This window comes from Schistocerca americana, chromosome 3, assembly GCF_021461395.2.
Source record: "Schistocerca americana isolate TAMUIC-IGC-003095 chromosome 3, iqSchAmer2.1, whole genome shotgun sequence".
Lineage (NCBI taxonomy): Eukaryota > Metazoa > Arthropoda > Insecta > Orthoptera > Acrididae > Schistocerca > Schistocerca americana.
Genome location: NC_060121.1, coordinates 672,165,860 through 672,189,222, shown reverse-complemented (window position 1 = coordinate 672,189,222; position 23,363 = coordinate 672,165,860). Strand labels below are relative to the sequence as shown.

Sequence of the window (23,363 nt, the reverse complement as noted above, 5' to 3'; positions counted from 1 at the left end):
CCGTGGGAGAGCCAGTCCTGACAAAACTCTACCATCTGGTGAGCAAGGTGTATGAAACAGGCGAAATACCCTCAGACTTCAAGAAGAATATAATAATTCCAATCCCAAAGAAAGCAGGTGTTGACAGATGTGAAAATTACCGAACTATCAGCTTAATAAGTCACAGCTGCAAAATACTAACACGAATTCTTTACAGACGAATGGAAAAACTAGTAGAAGCCAACCTCGGGGAAGATCAGTTTGGATTCCGTAGAAACACTGGAACACGTGAGGCAATGCTGACCTTACGACTTATCTTAGAAGAAAGATTAAGGAAAGGCAAACCTACGCTTCTAGCATTTGTAGACTTAGAGAAAGCTTTTGACAATGTTGACTGGAATACTCTCTTTCAAATTCTAAAGGTGGCAGGGGTAAAATACAGGGAGCGAAAGGCTATTTACAATTTGTACAGAAACCAGATGGCAGTTATAAGAGTCGAGGGACATGAAAGGGAAGCAGTGGTTGGGAAGGGAGTAAGACAGGGTTGTAGCCTCTCCCCGATGTTGTTCAATCTGTATATTGAGCAAGCAGTAAAGGAAACAAAAGAAAAATTCGGAGTAGGTATTAAAATTCATGGAGAAGAAATAAAAACTTTGAGGTTCGCCGATGACATTGTAATTCTGTCAGAGACAGCAAAGGACTTGGAAGAGCAGTTGAATGGAATGGACAGTGTCTTGAAAGGAGGATATAAGATGAACATCAACAAAAGCAAAACAAGGATAATGGAATGTAGTCTAATTAAGTCGGGTGATGCTGAGGGAATTAGATTAGGAAATGAGGCACTTAAAGTAGTAAAGGAGTTTTGCTATTTGGGGAGCAAATTAACTGATGATGGTCGAAGTAGAGAGGATATAAAATGTAGGCTGGCAATGGCAAGGAAAGCGTTTCTGAAGAAGAGAAATTTGTTAACATCCAGTATTGATTTAAGTGTCAGGAAGTCATTTCTGAAAGTATTCGTATGGAGTGTAGCCATGTATGGAAGTGAAACATGGACGATAAATAGTTTGGACAAGAAGAGAATAGAAGCTTTCGAAATGTGGTGCTACAGAAAAATGCTGAAGATTAGATGGGTAGATCACATAACTAATGAAGAAGTATTGAATAGGATTGGGGAGAAGAGAAGTTTGTGGCACAACTTGACCAGAAGAAGGGATCGATTGGTAGGACATGTTCTGAGGCATCAAGGGATCACCAATTTAGTATTGGAGGGCAGCGTGGAGGGTAAAAATCGTAGAGGGAGACCAAGAGATGAATACATTAAGCAGATTCAGAAGGATGTAGGTTGCAGTAGGTACTGGGAGATGAAGAAGCTTGCACAGGATAGAGTAGCATGGAGAGCTGCATCAAACCAGTCTCAGGACTGAAGACCACAACAACAACATATAAAACCAATACTGACAAGAGATAAGCAAGAAATTACACATTTTTTCTTTCTAATCTTGCTACGTTTTGCTACATGAAAAATCGAAATGCCGTTATCTAATGCTGAAAAAGCAGTTAATACAAATAATACCCAAGACTGGTGTGGTTTCTCAATCTGATTGCGTCTATTTTGTAACTGTCTGCTAGATAAAAACAAAATAAGCCTTTCTAATACGGCAGCAATTTTGAAACACACCAAATAAACGAAACTGTTTTGGTACAAACGGCCATTTTATAACACGACAGAATATAATCCACGAAGTACCAATATCAAATGTCTATTGGGCCTACTACAAGCAAAAGGCTTTATGTTAGGAAATAGTTTCACTACGAAATTTTTATATAAATTTGGAATCATTTTATTCTTCTATAATTTGTGTGATGTCCCAGTTTCTTCTCCTTCCTCGTTCTAACAATCTTGTCATCACCAATTCAGTAGCTATTGCTGCCATTGTCAAAATTTGATTGCTGATTGACTTCACTAACCCTGTCAGAATCACAAGTTTAGTTATCCCGCGATTATTATTATTAGGCATTATAATGTGTTCGAACAACACGTTTTCCGCTTTACTTCCAGAATAGAACCTATGCGTCTGCTAGCCGGGGACTTACAACTGGTCCTTACCAGTGTAGCGATCTGGCCAAAAATTTTCTGTCAAAATTTGATTTTCTTGGATACACCGAGAAGATAATACGTAATCTTTCTCACCTGTTATTCCTGTTAGTCGTTTATTTCCATTCTGGTAGCCTGAATCTATGGATTTCGCTGGTAATTATAACAATGCTGATCATTCGCAAACCCAATCAACCACATAATCAGGCAGCGATTGGCATTCATCCGTTCGGCTTTACTCCCTCAGCTCGTATTGCCCCGGCCCCTTTTGTCTGCGGAAAGTTTATTTCTAGATGCGACGAGGATTCTCCTGACAGAAACATCACGTACACTATGCATGCATTCAAAAGTCAACTTATGATTCATTCAGAAATCAAGTTAAAATGTGTTCAAAAATGTTCAAAAACCAACAGGGATGCGTTTCAAAATCATATCAATAATCGATAGACAAACGTGCGCTGGATGCTAGGCGCTTTGTGAAACAAGTTTTTTTTCCCCAAGAATATGAATTTGGCGCCCCCTTTTCCCATAGCATCTAGCTGCTTGCTGTGACTGCTTGCACAGCCAACAGCCACATTCCTGTAGCCAGAAGCGGGAGAATCACTACTCAAACGTGACTCAACTGCGCATGTGCATGAGCGCGCGCGAAATGCTAAAACAAATCGAATTTAAACAGTTTCGACATCACGCTCATTGGAGGCAATTTGTTGTTATGAAGCACTGCATAGTCTTCCTAAAGCCTTTGACACATTTTCGATTGGCAGACGCTTGCATGAGCACTGTGTGTCGTTGTTGTATATGGCGCATTTCCTTTGCAATTTAAGTTATTTTCAGTTTTTTTCTCTCGTTTATGTTTTATTGTTGAAGTTTTATTCTGCAGTAGCGGGATAAGTAATATCCTTTGTTAGAATATCGGTTCTTACCAGCCAAAATTACAAAAATTTAACTGAAAACTCAAACAATGAAAAATTTCCGGAATTCTAAAACATCCCGGGTTTTTCCCAGTTTTCTCCCGAATGAAAAAATTCCCGGGTTTTTCCCGGATCTCCCAGGTCGTATACACCCTGTACTTACCTTAATCACTTTAGTCTCAATCTATATCTGGTATGTTGAAATCTTCGCTTAATATAATGACATTACGAGGAAATTTACACAAAATATTCTCCAAGTTTCCCCTCAAATGTTCCACCACAACTCCTTCTGAGGCAGGGGGTCTATAAAATCATCTGATGGCCATGTTTTATCCACTTTTAACACTCATCTTTAGCCAAATTATTTGACAGCTGGAATCCTTACTAATCTCACTAAATACAATAATACTTTTACAGCTAAAATAATCCTCCAACTCTGGTGTTCAACCTGTCTTTGAGATACACTTTCCAGTCCGAATTTAAAATTTCATTGATATTAACACCTGGCTTCAAGCATATTTCTGCATCTAGTACTACATGGGCATTGTTACTGTTTATAAGCAAGACTAGTACTGGGACTTTTCCATAGACATTCCTGCCATTAACTGATACTATATTGATGTTTCCTACCCTTGATATGCCATGACAAATGCTATTCTCTTTAATTAATGAGCATACTATTCTTCCCTGTCTCAAACCAGAATGTGTCTTATCAGGCCTGTGGAGTGATTTCTGTACTATCAAAAAAATTATGTGTGCATGCTACATCCACTCTGCTACCATAGTAGCTCCTACTAACATGTAGCACACACCTGATCTATTTTCTCGCAGACAGGAGAGGTCAGGACCTGCATCCAAGATTGCAACAAAATTGTCTGAGCCTCTGGTTTAAACCTTCCATTTGGCTCCAAATCAGAGTACCTTGGATGATTGTCCATGATTTAATTACACAAGGGGCTAACAGAAGTTAAATTGGTATAACTGAATACACTGTTAAAAAACACTTAAGATTTTTTATTAAGGCCTATCTTTCAGCAGAAGTTGTATAGTCTTAAAACAGATATTCATAGAGATAGTGATATTCCTGTGATCATAGCTGTGGCTAATCTTTAGCCGGTCATGTCGCACTTAACTGTTGAATTCTGGTAGACTTAATCTTCTTATAGATATTTTTATCTTATTCTCTAAAACTCTGACTTTTTAACAATTCCAAAGGACAAAAAATTGCTGCTGTCTGGTGCTGCTATCCCATCGGGGTTTATCTATTCCACTATATGGTGCATCCCAGGTGGCAGATTGGGTGGGTGGGGGCAGAGGCTGACTGGATTTGTCCAGAGGATTTGAGGGAAATAGGGAAATAAAATACCTCTCACAGACCAAAAACAGGTTCCTTGCCAGGGTTATGGTGATGTCCTTAATGGCAACTTCGGCAGAAAACAATACCTTTGGTAAGGTGTAATTGGTGGAGAAGGTACACTCTCCTTTATGAGGGCTAATGAAGATAGGAACCACTACCTAGGGGCACAGAGGGATCTTCAAAGGCTACGGGAGTTAGCCCAGAAAGAAAATCCTCAGATGTGTTAGGCTTGGTAGGCCAGCACAGGACTAAAACATGTTATTGCTTTCAATGTCTATACAATATATGGTGCACAAAGTCCCTACCTGGCTCGCTGGAAGGAAATCCTGATGATGATAGTGTTGCTATATGTGAATTGGTGCCTGAGAACATAAGCGTCAGACATTGAATCCAAAAGTTTGTGGTTCAGTCATCAATGGTCCCATTTTTTTACTTCATCTGTGAGACTGATTTGTGTCAGTGAATGATGCCAAGTTACAGCATGGTTCCTTGTCCACATTAAAATGGAAGTCCCCTTATAACTGGCTGTCTATATCATTTCAGAGCTATGAGGAGCATAACGGCATACCCTCTTCAATAGGATTAAGCTTAGTGAGGCAGTAGGATGCTCTGCTTTACATTATGCAAGACACTTAAAAAAAAAACAATAACAACTAACTTCACTAGTTTGTGTATACACCAATTTTTGTGAAAATTGTAAGAGTCAGGAAGAATGAGACAATGAAGCCAAACTCAGATGATGTGTTGAACTGTGTATCGTGAGTGAGTCATTAAGGGTTCAAAAGCACTGGTGTACACATAGGACTAGCAAAGACTGCAAAAGAACTGGTGTACACATAGGACTAGCAAAGACCTCTACAGTTTTATCAGAAATGTCAATGTTACACTAAGTTTGTTCATTTATTAGCTTTCAAACACAGTGAGAAGGGGGAAGGGGATGCAAGTGTCACCATGTCTAAAGTGCAAACAGAAGCACTATCAGTATGGGGCCAAGTTTGAATGGGACAGAATGATTGACCTCCAGGAAATGGCTATGTCATCCTGTAACATTTGTGTTTGTACATGGCACACTTCTACAACAGTGGTACGAGTACAGTGGCAGCAGAATGCAGAAACTTATATACATCAGTCAGTGAATGCCTAACCATGACTGTAATCATATCATAATGAGGGATGTTCACCTCTTATCTGCAAGACTGTAACTCCATCTATAGTATTGGTTTTATGCTAAAACAGTGTAAAACGTGTATGCTGTCTGCACTGATTGTTTTGTATAATCTGTTGTGAGCTGGATATATACCAACATTAACTGACACTGTCTAGAAATAACACATGCACTGGACTGTAACAGACAGGGGAATATGATTGCTGTGAAATTAAGTGACAAAATGTCTGCTCCTTGTATGTGTCACTTTAATCTGTATGATGATGATGACCACAAATGTGTACGAAGCTACTGTAATGAACTATGTTCTGGTGGCTTTCACTTTTTTGTGGAGCTGTGAGCATATGCTGAGAGCAACGGTTTGTGGCACTATTGTCTTCACTTTTACACACTGTATGTAATCTCAGCAGCAACTAACTCTGTATGAAATGCTTCAGAGCCCAAGGAAATGCAATTTCTTCAACCACATCCAAAAACTGTACTTCAGAACGACAATGCTCCTCTTCCACAGAATGACAGCTAGCCTAGCATTTTCTCCTTGAGCTATGTGTTTGCCAGACATTTTGACCATCAGTCATATCTTGTATATGGTTGGATGGAAATTTATTTATCACAGTTCTCCAGCAACCAATAGTGATTACAAACATCATGGAGTGATATTTTCCAAGACCATCAGTGATTTTCTTTGATTCCATATCATGATGTTGAGAGACTCAGATTCCAATAAACATGGACTTAACAAAGTATTCATTTCTCAAAGAGATCGGTTGCAGTTCTATAATCTTGATCACATGTTCATCACCTGCACATGTTGCAGTTTTCACAAATGTTTGTGTACACATGGACAAGTCAATAGTTGCACTATCCTGAAAATATAAATTGCATTAACCTATCTGAATAACTGATCTACAATTGGTAAAAAAACAGTTAACTGTGAACATACACTTAACACTGTGATTTTGTGTGTGTGTGTGTGTGTGTGTATGGAGAGAGAGAGAGAGAGAGAGAGAGAGAGAGAGAGAGAGAGAGAGAGAGCAATTTACTTGACAAAATTAAAATTAAAATACAGTAGAGAACAACACAATGAATGTAAAGGTTTATCAGAGTTCATACCTTATTGGAGACATTTAAACTGATTTTTGTAAGACTCATTAACTTCTGAAGACCTTCCACATTACCAGAGGATGCAGCACTGTTCAGTGCAGACACAACAAAATTATCACCATCCTGTTTGGAAAGAAAATAATTACATAAATATTTTTTTATACTAGGTATTAAACTTTTTTTGATGAATTAAGAAATTTACTTTACATGCTGGGAACAGCTTCTTGTCAGATAAATGTAACAGAATGAGGCCACTTTTAAAGGAGACTGAGGCCAGTAATTGTGAGTCATGGATTTGGAAGAAAGTCTAAACATATTTCCGTCACTGGAAGCGGTTTGGGAGGAATGAAGGGATGACAACTGTTTCAGCTTTAGTTTAACACACTATAGATGTCAAGAAAATGAAGTTTACTGAGTCACTCAAACCCTAATAATTGCAACTGATTGGCAAGTGGATTTGGTAGATGTGTGCTGAAGTCTCCATACTAAAAATCTGGAGAATCAGACTGAAGCTTATCCCAATTTTCACAAAACTTTTCTTTGTTCATTTAATGTGGAAAAATCATGCATATTAACAAAATTCACATATTTATTTCACTAGCAGTTAATATTTATTTCATTCTGTATGGTACTATATTTTATAATAAATTTACACTGGCATATTGTAATAATCTAAACTGTTTAAAATTTTAAAAAAGGAGAATATTTCTGACTTATACAAGATACAATTCATTTCTTTTTCTTTTATCCACATGCATATTCCTGCCTTTATGTGCGTACGTGTTAGTGATAGTGTTACTGTAAACATATAGGCTGCTAGAGGATCACACAAAGTGCTAACTTGACATGAGATTTTCTCAGGTGCTACACTTCTTTCATCTTCTCACCATGCACTATCTTTCTTTCTCCTGACCAAGTTGTTCCAATCTGGAATTTCTCGACCTCTTGCCTCACATTCCACTTCAGTACTTTGTGGCTGAATGTGTGGCTATCCTGTATATCTGAGTCTGTTATGCTGGCATCCTTCAGGTCTTCCCTGGCTTCTGTGACCCACTTCATTTTCTTCATGCATTTTGTGTAATCCAAGATTTGTTTAATACGTTGGGGGTCCTGGCATTCTCTTGATATGCCCGTAAAATTTCAGTTAATGTTTTTTTCAAGTCATGTACTATTTTAGATATCTGTCCATCTCTCATCTACTCCACAATCTGTAGCCTCCTCCTGTCCTATTGAGCTCTAGGATTTGTCAGATGATTCTTCTCTCTAGTTCCTTGTATTTTCTAGTGTACCCTTCCAATCCATGACATTTCTGATGCACATGAGGTTACCGGTTTGATGGTAGTGTTGTAATGTCTCACTTTACATTACACAATAGCCATGATTTATTGTAAATGTTTCCAATCTTCCAGAATGCTTTATTTATCTTTCAATTTATCTGTCCTTGAGCTTCTTTCCCTATCCCATCTGCCTGTATCATCTCCCACTGATACTTGAATTTGTGAACTCTCTTAATCTCAGCATATTTTGTCTTATTCTTTTGTTGTGCATCATTTTGGTTTGGTATGCATCCTGTTTTCTTGAAAGATACCTGTAGTATCATCTTTTGACATTCTCTTTAAGGACCTTGATTTGCTTTACTGCAGTTTCTGCGAGCATAGCAAGATTATCAACAAATGCCAGACGGCCAATATCTTGTCTATTGATTTTCCTTCTGTGACGAAGCAAGCTGGGATATTTTTACATCGCCTCTTGTTTTGTCATCTGCCTCCTTAAAATTCATTTTCTCATTTTTGAATTAATTGCCATTAACATAGGTGAGTAAATCTGCATTTTCATAAAATAGAAAGAGTGACCCTCAGATTTAAAGAATATAACACCAGATCTAATTTTGTGCTTATTTTTATGAATGTAATTGATTTTCTAATTTATTTTGACTATTCCTAGTTAGTATCTTACATCATAGGGAGAAATCAGTAATTGTTTCATGATTTAAATTCTACTGTTGACCTATAAACAAATATAAATTATATATCTAAAAACGCGAGTGTATACCTGTCCTTTTTTCCCCCTAAGGTAAGTCTTTCCACTCCCGGGATTGGAATGACTCCTTACCCTCTCCCTTAAAACCCACATCCTTTCGTCTTTCCCTCCCCTTCCCTCTTTCCTGATGAGGCAACAGTTTGTTGCCAAAGCTTGAATTTCGTGTGTATGTTTGTGTTTGTTTGTGTGTCTATCGACCTGCCAGCACTTTCGTTCGGTAAGTCACATCATCTGTGTTTTTAGATATATTTTTCCCACGTGAAATGTTTCCCTCTATTATATTCAATATAAATTATATAATAATTATAAACATTTGGAAGATGAAACACTAGCATTCTTTGAGTATTTATTTGGCTCTATTCAAAACCATGTTAGCAGAGCCAGCCCTTAATTAATTCGAAAGTAATTAACAGTTTTGTCAAAAGTATTGTTTGCATAACTATATATGTTAATTTCATGATTTAAGCAAATAATTCGGCTTAACCCCTGTAGTAGAAGAAACTGTTAAAAAGAACCAATTTTTCGATTTATTCAATTAATTTATTGAGTTAAGTTTTAATTGTAATTTCTGTAAATTTAACTTCGAACACTGTGTAGTTTCAGCATATATTATTGTGAGGATAAAGAAGGGCATAATTTTTAGTCTCGAGACAGTCAGTCCATGCCCGACTTTCAGACAAGAACCTGTGTTGGTTAGAACAACAACAATGCAACAAATTAACTGTGAAATAAGTGTAACACAACTAGGCTGTGTGTTATAACAATGACGGTGTCTGTTTAATACGTACCGCAATATTCTGCAAGACTTGTGAACTGTGTGGTTTGGTTTTTACTGCTCGTAGATGTACAACAGTAAACTATTGAAGCAGTATGTGGATGTACACTTGCATTCTATTAATGAGACTTATCGAAAACTAAAAAATAATGCACTGGCCATATAACTGTGTATTATTGGGGGGTTGTGAACAGCGAAAGTAAACATATGTGAAATGCAAATGTGCACCTGTCGGCTACATCATTTAAAGTAGTCCATGTTTGACTTCCACCCCCCCCCCCCCCCCAATTTTTCAGCCAGTATAGCAATGCAGTACATTGACACCGATGTATGCACAATACTGATGAATTACCATTGCCCTGTTACACCCTTTTCTTATCTCAAAGGACTCTGATAACTCTCCCACAAATTTAATTTAGGATTTGGTGTTCGTTAGTTTCTTTCTCATAAAGTTCACTGTCTTCTCGCTGAGGTCTGTCTGTTCCAATCCTTGGATTAATGATGGTCTATCTATATAGTTATATGCCTTCCTGAATTCTACAAAGGTACATACGGTCTCTCTGCTTATAATGCTTGGTGTCTCAGGAATATTTCAGCACAGAATCCTTCCACACTGAATACTGCAAGATACTCTCCTACTTTGTTTTACAGTTGGAGCTGTGTCCTACTGGGGAGGCACTGTGATGGAATTTTGTATCTGATGGGCAGTAAAGATATCCCTCTGTAACTGTTAACAACAGTCCTACCCCTTTATTATGTAGAGACATTTCCAGTCTTCTGGTATTACATCAGTCTCCCATATGTCTTCTATGATATTTGTTATTTCTCTGGTGACACTTAGCCCAGCTTTGAAAGTAGTTCAGCTATGACATCATCTTCTCCTGCTGTTCTAGCATTTTTCTTGACTTGTCGTCTAATCTCCAATTCATCTGAATGTTTTGACATACCATTTCTCTTTTTCTCTCGGCTTATTGGGAATCTCTCTACCTGTTCGACTCAATTCAATAGTCCACCAAAGTACTGTCTCAAATTTCTCTTTGTCGTTCAGTGCCAGTTCTCCACCCTTTAATCTGAAACACGGATTTAGTGGTTGGTATCCTGTGATCTTGGTTTCAAATGTTGTTATTGTTCTTTCATTATCCCAGCCAACTATCGGACCATGTCAATTCAACTGTCTCTTTTCCCAAACTTTGACAATGTGCAATGCTCCTCCATTCATTTCCGATGTAGTTCTTTTCTCTCCTGGGTCCACACTTTAACTGTCTTTGACCTTGGGCTTTTCAGGTAACATTCATGTGTTCACAGTTTTTCAATCTTGCATACCCCTGTACATGGTACTATTATGATTAGGTCACCACTTCCAAAGGCAAAGCTACTGCCAATACGCCCTCACCCCCTCCCTCCCCCCTCCTCTGCTCTACCCAGGAAGAAGGATCTGTGTACCCTTTCTTTCTTTTTGTGTCTAATTTAATCGCATGATCAAATGTCACATCATTTTTGAAAGTGTTTGGGCATTGTGTATTTGAGACAGGACATGGAACCAGCTGGGCATGGAAAACTGTGTAAAACCACATCCTGGCTAGTTGACATGCCAGCCCCCTTTGTGTGAGACTCAATACAGGGTCAGCAGTTCCCCCTTCCCCGGAAGTGGGCACTTCAATGCACTCGGCTATCCAGGCAGATCTAAAACAGACCTGCCAGACAGCACTCCCCCCCCCCCCCCACCCAAACACTGCTCTCTCTTCCTCTTCCCCACCCACTGCTACCATCCCATGTGATAGTTGCATTCTGGCCCAAGCTGCCAGAGTTGGTGGTCATGTGTGCGAGAGATGTGCTTTCTTGTGCATGCGATTGGTGTGTGTTTCTCTTTTTCTGATGAAGGCTGTGGCTGAAATTTTTCTGTAAGTGTCTTATAATTGTAACTGTCTTCAACTTAATGTGTCATCTTTATGGTAAGTGGCAAGCTCTCTTTCCTAACTTTTATATAAATATGACAAAAACTCTACAGATCTGAAATAAAAAATGCTACGTGGAGTGCAGATGATGAGTAAATTTTAAATTGCAAAAGTAAATGTAAAGCAGCCTAGAATGTAATCAAAATGAAAATTAATAATATCCGTAAAGATAACAGTATCCCTATTGACTGTGATACACTCAATAAATGTTTTCTAAATATTATCAGCATGACCACTCCACTCAATATTTCTCCATTAGGTGCAGAAGCCCTGCCAGCTCATGCAAAACAAACAAGTGAGAAATTTATGTGGACCCTAATCATTTTAAATGACGTTCATAAATCGATACACAAACTAAGCAATTCCACAACAGAAGACCATTTTGTTCAAATGGCTCTGAGCACTATGGGACTTAACATCTGAGATCATCAGTCCCCTAGAACTTAGAACTACTTAAACCTAACTAACCTAAGGATATCACACACATCCATGCCCGAGGGAGGATTCAAACCTGCGACCGTAGCGGTCGCACAGTTCCAGACTGGAGCGCCTAGAACCCCTCAGCCACACCGGCCGGCAGACCATTTTGGACTCAGTAATTTTGTCATAAAGTGTATAGCAAAGGAAATTAAAATAACGCTTCTTTTCTTTCACAGCCCAACAGTACTAAGTGAAGGAACTGTCCCAGAATGTCTTAAGCTCATAGTTACATTACCTATGTGTAAAAAAGGTGAGAAAAACGTCGCAAATAGCTACAGGCCCTTTTCAATAGTACCAATCATATCCTAGACAAACAGATATATAGCTATTTTCAAAGCAACAAAATTTTAAATTTGCAACAATTCGGATTCAGGTCTCATCTGTCAGCTGTAAAAGCAGTTGAACCTTTGGTGAATAACATTTATGAAGAGCACAGAAAAAGGCTATCTATTTCTGGGACACTTACTGATTTAAGCAAAGCATTTGAATCAATGTTACATGAAATAATCTGCAAAAAGTCAGAATATTATGGCATAGGAGGTAAATCACTCAATTTATTCAAATCTTATTTAAACAATAGGTTACAGCTTTTGTATGAAAATAAGCAGATATCGGCAATACTCCCAATAAAAAGAGAAATACCACAAGGCTCTGTTCTTTGGTCTTTCCCATTTATTGCCTACATTAACGACTTTTCAAATTATATACCAAGTAGGAATATAGTATATGATGATTACATGACATTAATAACCACATGTGAAAATTTACAAAGTGTACTAGCTAACAACAGAGAAATGATGCAAATTACTGATCACTGGTGACATGCCAATCAGCTGTGTATAAACAAACAAAAGAAATAAAGGTAACCAAAAATAAAACAGTAAAACTTCTTGGACTGTTAATAGACCAAAAACACTCTTGGGAAGAGCACCCAAATTGTCTGTACAGCAAACGCAATTTCCCAGGAGCTAAATATATTTTAAGATGGCAGAAGAAGACAATTAGATGTCTAGTAGGATCACCAGTCAGAGTCCTGCAGAACTTCCTGCTAACCCTTGTCTTTTTACCTACTTGATACTCAGCTATGTTCACTATTTCATCTCTGAAATCTACCCATTCTTCTTCTACTGCATTCCTTTCCCCTATTCTTGTCAATCATTGCCTAATGCTCCCTCTGAAACTCTCAACAATTTTTTGTTGTTTCAATTTTTGGTTGTTTCAGTCTCTCCAGGTCCCATCTCCTTAATTGCCTACCTTTTTGCAATTTCTTCAGTTTTAATCTACAGTTCATAACTGATAAATTGTGGTGAGAGTCCACATCTGCCCCTGAAAATGTCTTACAGTTTAAAATCTGGTTCTGAAATCTCTGTCTAGCCATTATATAATCAATCTGAAATTTTCCATGGTCTTCATATCTCTTCCATGTACACAACCTTCTTTCATCATTTTTAAACCAAGTGTCAGCAGTGATTAAATTATGCTGCGTGCAGAATTCTACCAGGCAGCTTCCTCTTTCATTCCTTTCTCCCAGTCCATATTCACCTACTATTTTTCCTTCTCTTCCCTTTCCTACTATCAAATTCCAGTCCCTCGTGACTATTAAATTTTTGTCTCATTTAACAATCTGAATAATTTCTTTTTTCTCTCATCATAAATATCTTTGATTTCTTCATCATCTGTGAAGCTAATTGATGTATAAACTTGTACTACTGTGGAGGGTGGGGGGGGGAGGGGGTGAGGGGGGAAGGTTCCTCCAACCTAAAAACCTCCCATGTAGCGTGCCACCCACCCACCACATGTACTCCAATATCCCAGTAGCTGTGTACTGCATGTAGTGCTTGCCTGACCTATTAACTGAAACCCTATGATTCTCCGTCTGGTAGCAGAGATTGAGAAATTAGCATCTGATGCAGACACAGAATCATCTGAGCCTCTGGTTCAGACCTTCCACTCTGTTCTGAACTAGAGGACTGCACTTGATTATGAGTATAATGTTACAGACAGTGAGTTTAGAGTGTATTCCATGTGCAGGGCTGCCTATCTTGCAAACAGTTGTACCCAATGTGCTTGATAGATGCTGACAGAGCCTCCTACACATCTCGAACGAGACCCTCTGGCAAACTTACTGAGTTGACATTTGACATTGGCATTTTTTCTCAACCTATCTCCTAATATCCTTTGGGGGAGGGGGGGGGGGTCCATAACATGCCCAACAATGGAGCTCCCAAAGATAAGAATATGTGCCTTCTGCACGGTCCAGACTGGGCAGGAAAATCAGTCACTGGCCTGACATATGAGCATACCATGCCGGCTTAGAAGTGTTACCAACACTGGATAGCACCTCATACCTCTTGCTAAGTTTTCAGGAGTTAGCTGTGCGGCCTGTTCCTGCTTTCGTCTTCTGCCCAGAGACGTGCAAACTCACCACTGTTCACCACTCTCTCTCAATTGAAGACAGACCAGTCAGATGTTGCTTATCGGAAGTCAGAGCGACAACATGGTTACCATGGGTTTCCAACCACACCAAAAGTGTCACAGAGCTTGTCACTAGTGCCCTGATGTCGCTGTGACTTTGGGCAGAAGTGTGAAGGCCATTGGCTATGGTCAACATGGTCTACACAGCTTCCAGCTGTTTATGGACAGCAGCCAGTTCTCCTTGTTTATGCACACAAGAAGCACTGCCCCTATCCATATCATACTGTTATTGTTGTTGCTCTTTTTTTTTTAACACTTCATAAAACATCAAAAATACAACAATGAAGTCATGACTAAATCAGAGGAGGAGAGAAAGTTACTCAACTATGGCACCACTGAGTTTGAGATGTACACAAACATAAACGAACATAAAAATCTGCTCTGCAGTGGTCTCCTAAACACTAAGTTTGCAGATAGAATTCAGACTTTATCTTTTATCGCCATCAGGTAAAAAAAACTGACATTCTAAGGATCAGAATGTGGAATGTTAGATACCTTAATCTGGCAGGTAGGTTAGAAAATTTAAAAAGGGAAATGGATAGTTTAAAGTTAGATGTAGTGGGAATTAGTGAAGTTGAGTGGCAGGAAGAATGGACTTCTGGTCAGGTGAATACAGTGTTATAAATAAAAAATCAGATTGGAGTACTTGTGGTAGGTGGCACGCAACATGGGAGGTTTTTTGTTGGAGGAACCCTCTACGGATCAAGATGAATTGCTTGACAAAATCAAAGATGCATCAGCCACATTATAATCAGAGCAACCTTGTCCTCACAGGTAGGAAATACAATATCGGTAAACTGCAGGAGCACCATTGGTAAGGCCCCAGAATTAACATTGTTTATTAAAGGTAATAGCACCCCAATAGTATTAGGAACAGAGAGTTGGTTGAAAGCTGAAGTGAACAGCAACAACATCCTAAATTCAAATTGGAATATGATTAAGGAGAGGTGGATGCCAAATGTGGTGGCATATTTAAGGCAGTAAAGAATTCGATAAAAAAAAAAAAAATAAAATAAAATAAAATAAAATAAAATAAAAAAAGAATGAAACCATTTTGTTACAGCGCAATGAACATTTTATTTATGGTCATAACTTTTATAGGAAATTAAAACATGAACATTAGTTTATTTTTCTATGTAATTACCATTAATGTCTAAAACACTTGTTCAGTCAGGGCACCAAGTTATGGATACTGTTATCATACACTCTGCTGCCTGTTACAGTTGCTTTTGACATGTCACCATTCTCTAACCACTGTCCACCACAAAATTCCTTAAGTTTTTGTAAAACATGAAAGTTTGAGAGTGCCAGATCAGGACTGTAGAGCAGGAGATCCAGTAATTCCCACTGAAACTTGTCCAGTTGCACCCTTGTGCTTGCTGCAATGTGAAGCTGAGCATTGTTGTGAAGCAGAACGATGCCCTTTGAGAATAGTTCCCACTGGCAGTTTTAAATGCTGTACCAAAGTTAATAAGATTACACAAAACCTCTCAGCACTTAATGTCAGTCCTCTTGGCAGGAAGTCTTTTAACACAAATACATTTTCAGTCCCAGAAAACTGGCTTTGTCAGACAATTTGAACGATGCCACTGACTGGCTTGTTTAGTCTCTGGAGTGTAGTAAGGAAACTATGTTTCATCACCAGTTGCAAAGTGACTCAAAAACTGATCACCATCCTTGCCTTAGCACTCCAAAATGACAAAGAACACACCAAAAGCTTTTTTTGGTGTTCATCTGTCAGTATTCTTGGGACCCATCTTGCACATTATTTACTTTTTTATTTTTTTGTATTAAAGCTTGTCAGTAACAATCGCATGTATTACTGAACTTGAAACTTGAGGTACATGCTGATGAAAACCATCAGTACTAAAGTGTCTGTTTTCAAAAAACTTCATCAACTTTTTGTGTCAACGGTTCACTAATGAAGATGTCCACCCCCGGTAGCTGGAGGGTCAGCGCAGCAGAATGTCAATCCTAAGGGCCCGGGTTCGATCCCCAGCTGGGTCGGTGATTTTCTCCGCTTAGGGACTGGGTGTTGTTTTGTCCTAATCATCATCATTTCATCCCTATCAATGCGCAAGTTGCCGAAGTGGTGTCAAATTGAAAGACTTGCACTTGGCGTACTGTCTACCTGATGGGAGGCCCTAGTCACACGACTGATGTAGGTAGGCCATTGAGATCGATCTTCATCATTAACATTCTTCCTTCCTTCATCAAGAAGTCTGCACCACTTACATACTTTTACATCATTTATCACACCTTTCCCAAACACTGCGCAGGATAATCTTTTTCTGCATTTCAAAACTGCCTGACTAAACATGAGTCTGACTGACAGTGAGGTTATCATGGATTCCAAATGTGAATTAACCTCGCTAAAGGTAAGCACCAAAGAAGGGTAAAAAATGATGATTGGATGCTTTTGTAAATCTCTTGCATCAGGAGCTGTAATGGTGGAGTGCTCCAGAAACAACTTGCAGAATTTCCTCTATAAGTTTCCTGATCATGATATTGTAATAGGGAGAGACTCCAATTTGTCAGGTATAGAACAGGTAAGTCATGAGATCAAAACTGGTGCCAGAAACAGAGATTCATGTGACATTATTGTGAATATTTTGTCTGAAAATTATTTCAGACAGATAGTTAGAGAATGAACTCATGACGGTAACATCTTAGACCCCCCCCCAGAAACAAACAGACCTGCATTTTTCTAACCAGTTTACATAGAGGAGGATATCAGTGATCTTAAGACTGTGATATCATCTACGACTATATGAGTTACAAGGAATGTTGAGAGAGGTTGTGAAATATTTTGGCTTAGCGAGAATGACAGGGTACAATCTGTAGAGTACCTGAGTAGTCAGCATCAAATATTCAGTGCTGAGGACAAAGATGTCGAGCATTAATAGAAAAAATCCAGAAGCATCATTCAATATGGCTTAGACTAAATCCAGGCAAGGTCATAAAGGATGAGAAAGACTCACCATGGTTTAAGAGCCATGCTAGAAAACTGCTACAATCTGATCTGAAGATGGCAATAAGCCGAACCCGGTCGTAAAGCGTAAAGAAATTATGTGATCAAGATGGACTTGTGAAAATAAAAGTGCTAAAAATAAAATGATTGCAGACTCAAATACAGACTTTATGTCTTCAATTGATATCTGGTTATCATTAGACAATTTCAGATAGATAGTTATATAGGCATAATTCCACGAAATTTCAGGTAAACTGCCGGATTTTAATAACTTTCTGCCATGATAAATCAGTGAAGTGCCTTCTGACCACCTTCAAGTCAATACTGCTGGAAGTACACTGAAATCCCTTGTTTAAAACTGCACCACTGTGTGCCTGGTGTACTCAGTTGTCAGAAGACACAAGTGCAACATGACAAGTGAGTTTACCACACATGCACTGACACTGTTTTAAACAAGGGAGCTACGTGTGCTTTCACCATTATACACTTGAAGGTGGTCAGAAGACTCTGCACGGAAATATTGGGGCAACAAGTTATTGACATCCAGCAGTTTGCCCAAAACAACAGGAAACACTTCAAACACTGGGAAAGTTTTATGTTTCATATGTATAGACATTGTTTATGAAGATGGCCTGTGATAAGTAGAAAAGAAGTACAGTCATGAGAAAATCTATTTTGTAATCACCCTTGAATAATTGCCACTGTACTTCCAGTCTTACGTTCTCTTTCTTTGAATTTTTCAGAATGTCCTTTAGCTCCATTAAAGTATGCAGTAGTCATCTGTTACAATATGACAAACAAGCAATCAAAAAATCAGTTCATGATAGACAACATCCACTGACCCCCTTCAATCCTACATCCTCTATGAAGTACAAAAGAATATGCACCTGAGCATATAAGATCATTAGCCAAAATGGCATTTGATAACCAAGTAAAACAATGCATAATATACAAGAACTAGTATTTGTGCTTAACATATACTTCTAGTAGATCTTGGTTCATTTTCTGGCAGATTATTAAACAACCACTACTATCTAAATGCAGGAAATTTCATGGCTTCAATACAGTCGATCGGGGTAACTTTTTACCAGACAGGGTATATTTGTATGCTCTACTACTTTCCTTTATTTCACTCTTTTTTTTCTTCTTTGAAATGACCAATGTTCCACAAACTTGCATTATTTTGTATTAAATGTAACAGTTTCATTACTTCTATGATTTCTAGTTTGTATTGCAACTATATGTACATATCAAAAAAAGTTTTTGCATCACCCCGGTTCCCAGAACTCCTGAAGATAGACGTTGACTGTGGATATTGTGTTACAGACACAGTCCCTTTGACTGTTCAGAGATGTCACTAAACATGGCCAAACATGTAAACAACCATGCATGAGCAGTGCTTATTAGATGGAGGGGGTCCAACAACTGATCAGTTCCAGTAATTTCACAAAGAAGGAGGTACACAGCTCATGTTGTCTGTAGTTTAACCATGCCTAGACGGTCAATACCGGATTGTTACTTTGTGCGAGGAAGAGCTCTGTACAAGGGAAGTATCCAGGTGTCTCAGAGTGAACCAAAGTGATGTTGTTCGGACATGGAAGAGATACAGAGAGACAGGAACTGTCGATGACATGCCTTGCTCAGGCCGCCCAAGGGTTACTACTGCAGTGGATGACCGCTCATACAGATTATGGCTCAGAGGAACCCTGACAGCAACACCACCATGTTGGATAATGGTTTTCGTGCAACCACAGGAGGTCGTGTTATGAATCAAACTGTGTGCAATAGGCTGCATGAAGCGCAGCTTCACTCCCGACATCCATGGCGAGGTCCATCTTTGCAACCACGACACCATGCAGCATGGTACAGATGGACCTAACAACACGCCGAATGGACCACCTTAGGAATGGCATCACATTCTCTTCACCAATGAATGTCACATATGCCTTCAACCAGACAATCGTCAGAGATGTGTTTGGAGGCAACCCGGTCAGGCTGAACGTCTTAGACACACTATCCAGAGAGTGCAGCAAGGTGGAGGTTCCCTGCTGTTTTGAGGTGGCATTATGTGTGACCGACATACGCTGCTGGTGGTGATGGAAGGTGGTGTCACGGCTGTATGATACATGAATGCCATCCTTCGACCGATAATTCAACCATATCGGCAGCATATTGGCGAGGCAAGGACGACAATTCGTGCCCCCATCATGCACATCTTGTGAATGACTTCCTTCAGGATAACGACATCGCTCGACTACAGTGGCCAGCATGTTCTCCAGACATGAACCCTATCAAACACGCCTCGGATGGATTGAAAAGGGCTGCATATGGACACCATGATCCACCAACCACTCTGAGGGATCTACGCTGAATCACCATTGAGTAGTGGGACATTCTGGACCAACAGTGCCTTGATGAACTTGTGGATAGTATGCCACGACAAATACAGGCATGCATCAATGCAAGAGGACATGCTACTGGGTATTAGAGGTACCAGTTTGTACAGCAATCTGGATCACCACCTCTGAAGGTCTCGCTGTATGGTGGTACAACATGCAATGTTTAACTTCCTGGCAGATTAAAACTGTGTGCCGGACCGAGACTCGAACTCGGGACCTTTACCTTTCGCGGGCAAGTGCTCTACCAACCGAGCTACCCAAGCTCGGGTAGCTCAGTTGGTAGAGCACTTGCCTGCGAAAGGCAAAGGTCCCGAGTTCGAGTCTCAGTCTGGCACACAGTTTTAATCTGCCAGGAAATTTCATATCAGCGCACACTCCGCTGCAGAGTGAATATCTCATTCTGGATGCAATGTGTATTTTTCATGAGCAATAAAAAGGGCGGAAATGATGTTTATGTTGATCTCTATCCCAATTTTCTGTACAGGTTACGGAACAATAAATGTAAACTGTTACAATGCCTGTTGTGGTGTGTAATTTGTGGTATTTTGTATACAGTATTTTCAAAAAATGGAAGAAAGGGGTACAAAGTTTCACAGGGTGGCTGTATAGTTATTTATTGACATCCTACGAAAGTTTGTTGACATTATGTTAATTTGAACTTGCATAATTCCTATACGTGAAACATTTACATTGATATTAAAGAACATATAAACCAACAAAGTAATAGTGTCCCACATTGATGAGACATAGAAACGTATGACGAAGTTCGGTTGAAAAATAATTAAGAGCCACAATATATGACAATGAAATCAGGTATCACAGAAATCTTGTATGTATAAAAATTGTTTAATATTTTAATAAAACATAACATAGAAACAGATCACTAATTAACAATTGTCAAGGTAATATATATCCTTAACAGTAGTAGTAAATGCCATACCTACACGTTACTTAAATTCAAACAATGGAAAATTCAGGATGGAATGTAACAATATTGTGAAAAGGAATGTTGCTACTCATCATGTAGCGGAGATGCCGAGTCGCAGATAGGCACAACAAAAATACTGTCACAAATTTAGTTTTTGGCCAATAAGGCCTTCGTCAAAATTAGACGACAAACACACACACACACACACACGCACTAATGCAAATGCAACTCACACACACACAGCTGCAGTCATGTGTGTGTGTGAGCTGCATTTGCGTGAATGCGTGTGTGTGTGTTTGTTGCCTACTTTTCACGAAGGTCTTGCTGGCCAAAAGCTATATTTGTGCCTATCTTACACTCAGCATCTCTGCTATATAGTGAGTATCGACTTTCCTTTTCACAATATTGTTATTTAAATTCAATATGATGAACTTGAAAGAGAAGAGCAACGGATATCAAGAATAAATCTATACTAAAACTTCCACCAGATTTCAGGTGAAACAGACTTTGATAGAAGCTTATAAGGACAAAGCAACACTCACAAAGAATTGCAAACATCCATGGTAAGATGATAATAGTGAACAAGCAACTACACATAATAGGCTGCAAGCACAAAAAATGGTGCCCTAAAAAAACTGGAGGATCACTGCTGTTTTGGGAATAGAGCAAAAACAATTTCAAAGGTCATAACAGAAAAAAAGGCTCAATACAAAAAGCACACAACAAAACTTGGATTTCACACCACCAGATGAATGCAAAATCAACAGAGCAATAACAAAGTTCAAGAATGATGAAGCATCCAGTGAGGATTCAATATCAACTGAACTATGAAAACATGCAATTCTGCAAGTAGTCAAAAATCTACAACAGTGATACAAGATACTGCATTTCCCCAAGTATAAGGTGACCCTGGAAATAAGATCATCCCCTTTTTTAAGAGGTTCCTAGAGAAAAATTTATTTTTTAACATATTCTGACTAACCAAATCACAAATTTTTATCCCCCTTTTTGTTTGCTGTCATGTGCGCTGAATCACCATCACCATCACCATCACCATCACCATCCTAACAGGACAGCTGTGACACATCTTCATTGTCACACATATTTTGGCTATTTATTCAAAATAAGTTGCTATTTCTGACGTTATGGTTAAGGTGGGACCTGCAAACACTGCTGTCTTTTTTTCTGAGCACGTAGAGCATTTCGCTTCTATACTGACGTGAATGTAAAAATATCCCTTGCTTTCAAACATATCTTCTCCATGCTGCTCTCTCATTGCCTGTGTTGAACCAGCAGCTGACACAACCCCCAACTGTTCCCGTCACACCTAATGGTGTGCATCAACAACATTGCTGCACGATATACAGAAGTACACCACTGGACCCAATCTACACTTTTTGCATCATCTGCAGACATGTATGCTACTGTTGACTGTTTGTCCAATTTTGAAGTCAGTTCAATTCCCTGTACAAATGGATTCAGGCAAATTGAAGTTAAACATGGTAGATGTTCATAAAAAGACAAAATATGCAGTATGTAAAGTACTCATTCCTGTGGTTGGCAGCACAACAAAATTTGCTGCCCACTCACCACTCCCCTCCTCCCACACAACGTTGCCAATTTAGCGAGTTTGTCACTAGATTAAGGAACATTTTGACATCAAAAGTAACATTTTAAAACTGTTTAGTGACTAAATTTATTCAGCGACTTTTTAAAGTATGTTTCTTCAACTACCACATGCAACTTCTCTGGAATATACATGCTGTAACTCTACAGGGAAACACTAACCAAACTTGAAAAGAACAGCTGTTTGATACTTCAAAAATCCAGAGCAAGGCACTCTCAAGTCAGCATTAATCTCATGCCATGCCACTTCGAAACTCTTCAGTTTAGCTTGGAATCTGTAATTGTCTCATGTCATTTCGGAAGTGTTGTATTTTACAACAGTGGGATGTAAAATTAAATAAATTGTTCCACAGTGGAACTACTCCATTCTATGATCAAAAATACAAACAATTTGCTGTACTTAACTTATTTACAAAGTGTTTTAGGTGAAGTTCGAACAGTCATGAAAGCATTTGAGGGTGGTAACTCTGATCCCACAAAATTGCTGGACATTTACTTTTCGTTTGCAATCAGTTTGTAAAAGAGTGATTTATGAGACTGCTATTACCATGAACGTCTTAACTACATCTGATCAAGAAAGTCATCCTAATTCTATATTTCACTCAGCTATGCTTTTGAAACCTATGCTAGGAAGTTCAACTTATCTGAGGACAGTGTCAAATTGGTAACAAAACAATGCATTGACTTCAGAATGAAGCTTATAAAAGAATTACAAAACAAAAATTTTAATCAAGATGAACAAAATGGTCTGTAACAAGTACTAATGATGTCATCCATCTATCAAAAGAAATGGGATATAATGATATCAATGTATTGGGAAATATCTACAACTATGGGGTACACAAAACTTGATAAGTATCCTACCTACCAAACAGAAATCAAAGAGTTGGCATCTCTTTAAATGGCACATATAATTTCTCTGACTGGAAAAAAAAAAATTATCTCAGGGTGTTTCACAAGGCTCCACATTAGGCCCTGTCCTATTTCTCTTCTATGTTAATGACGTACCACTAAATATCAGCTCCCCATCAGTTCTGTTCACAGATAATACTTCTGCCTTAGTTGAAGATCAGGATTCGGAAAAAATTCCCAGATCTGTGATC

General features: G+C 38.8%; 1 protein-coding gene across 1 annotated transcript in view; it reads right to left on the bottom strand.

Annotated features, from left to right (window-relative positions):
- The window catches only part of LOC124606309 (death-associated protein kinase dapk-1-like), a 305,618-nt gene that overhangs the window by 200,530 nt on the left and 81,725 nt on the right, over positions 1-23,363 (bottom strand). Inside the window, exon 9 of the mRNA XM_047138290.1 lies at positions 6,621-6,734. Coding sequence (XP_046994246.1) covers positions 6,621-6,734 — 114 coding nt within the window. The remainder of the gene's footprint in view (positions 1-6,620; positions 6,735-23,363) is intronic.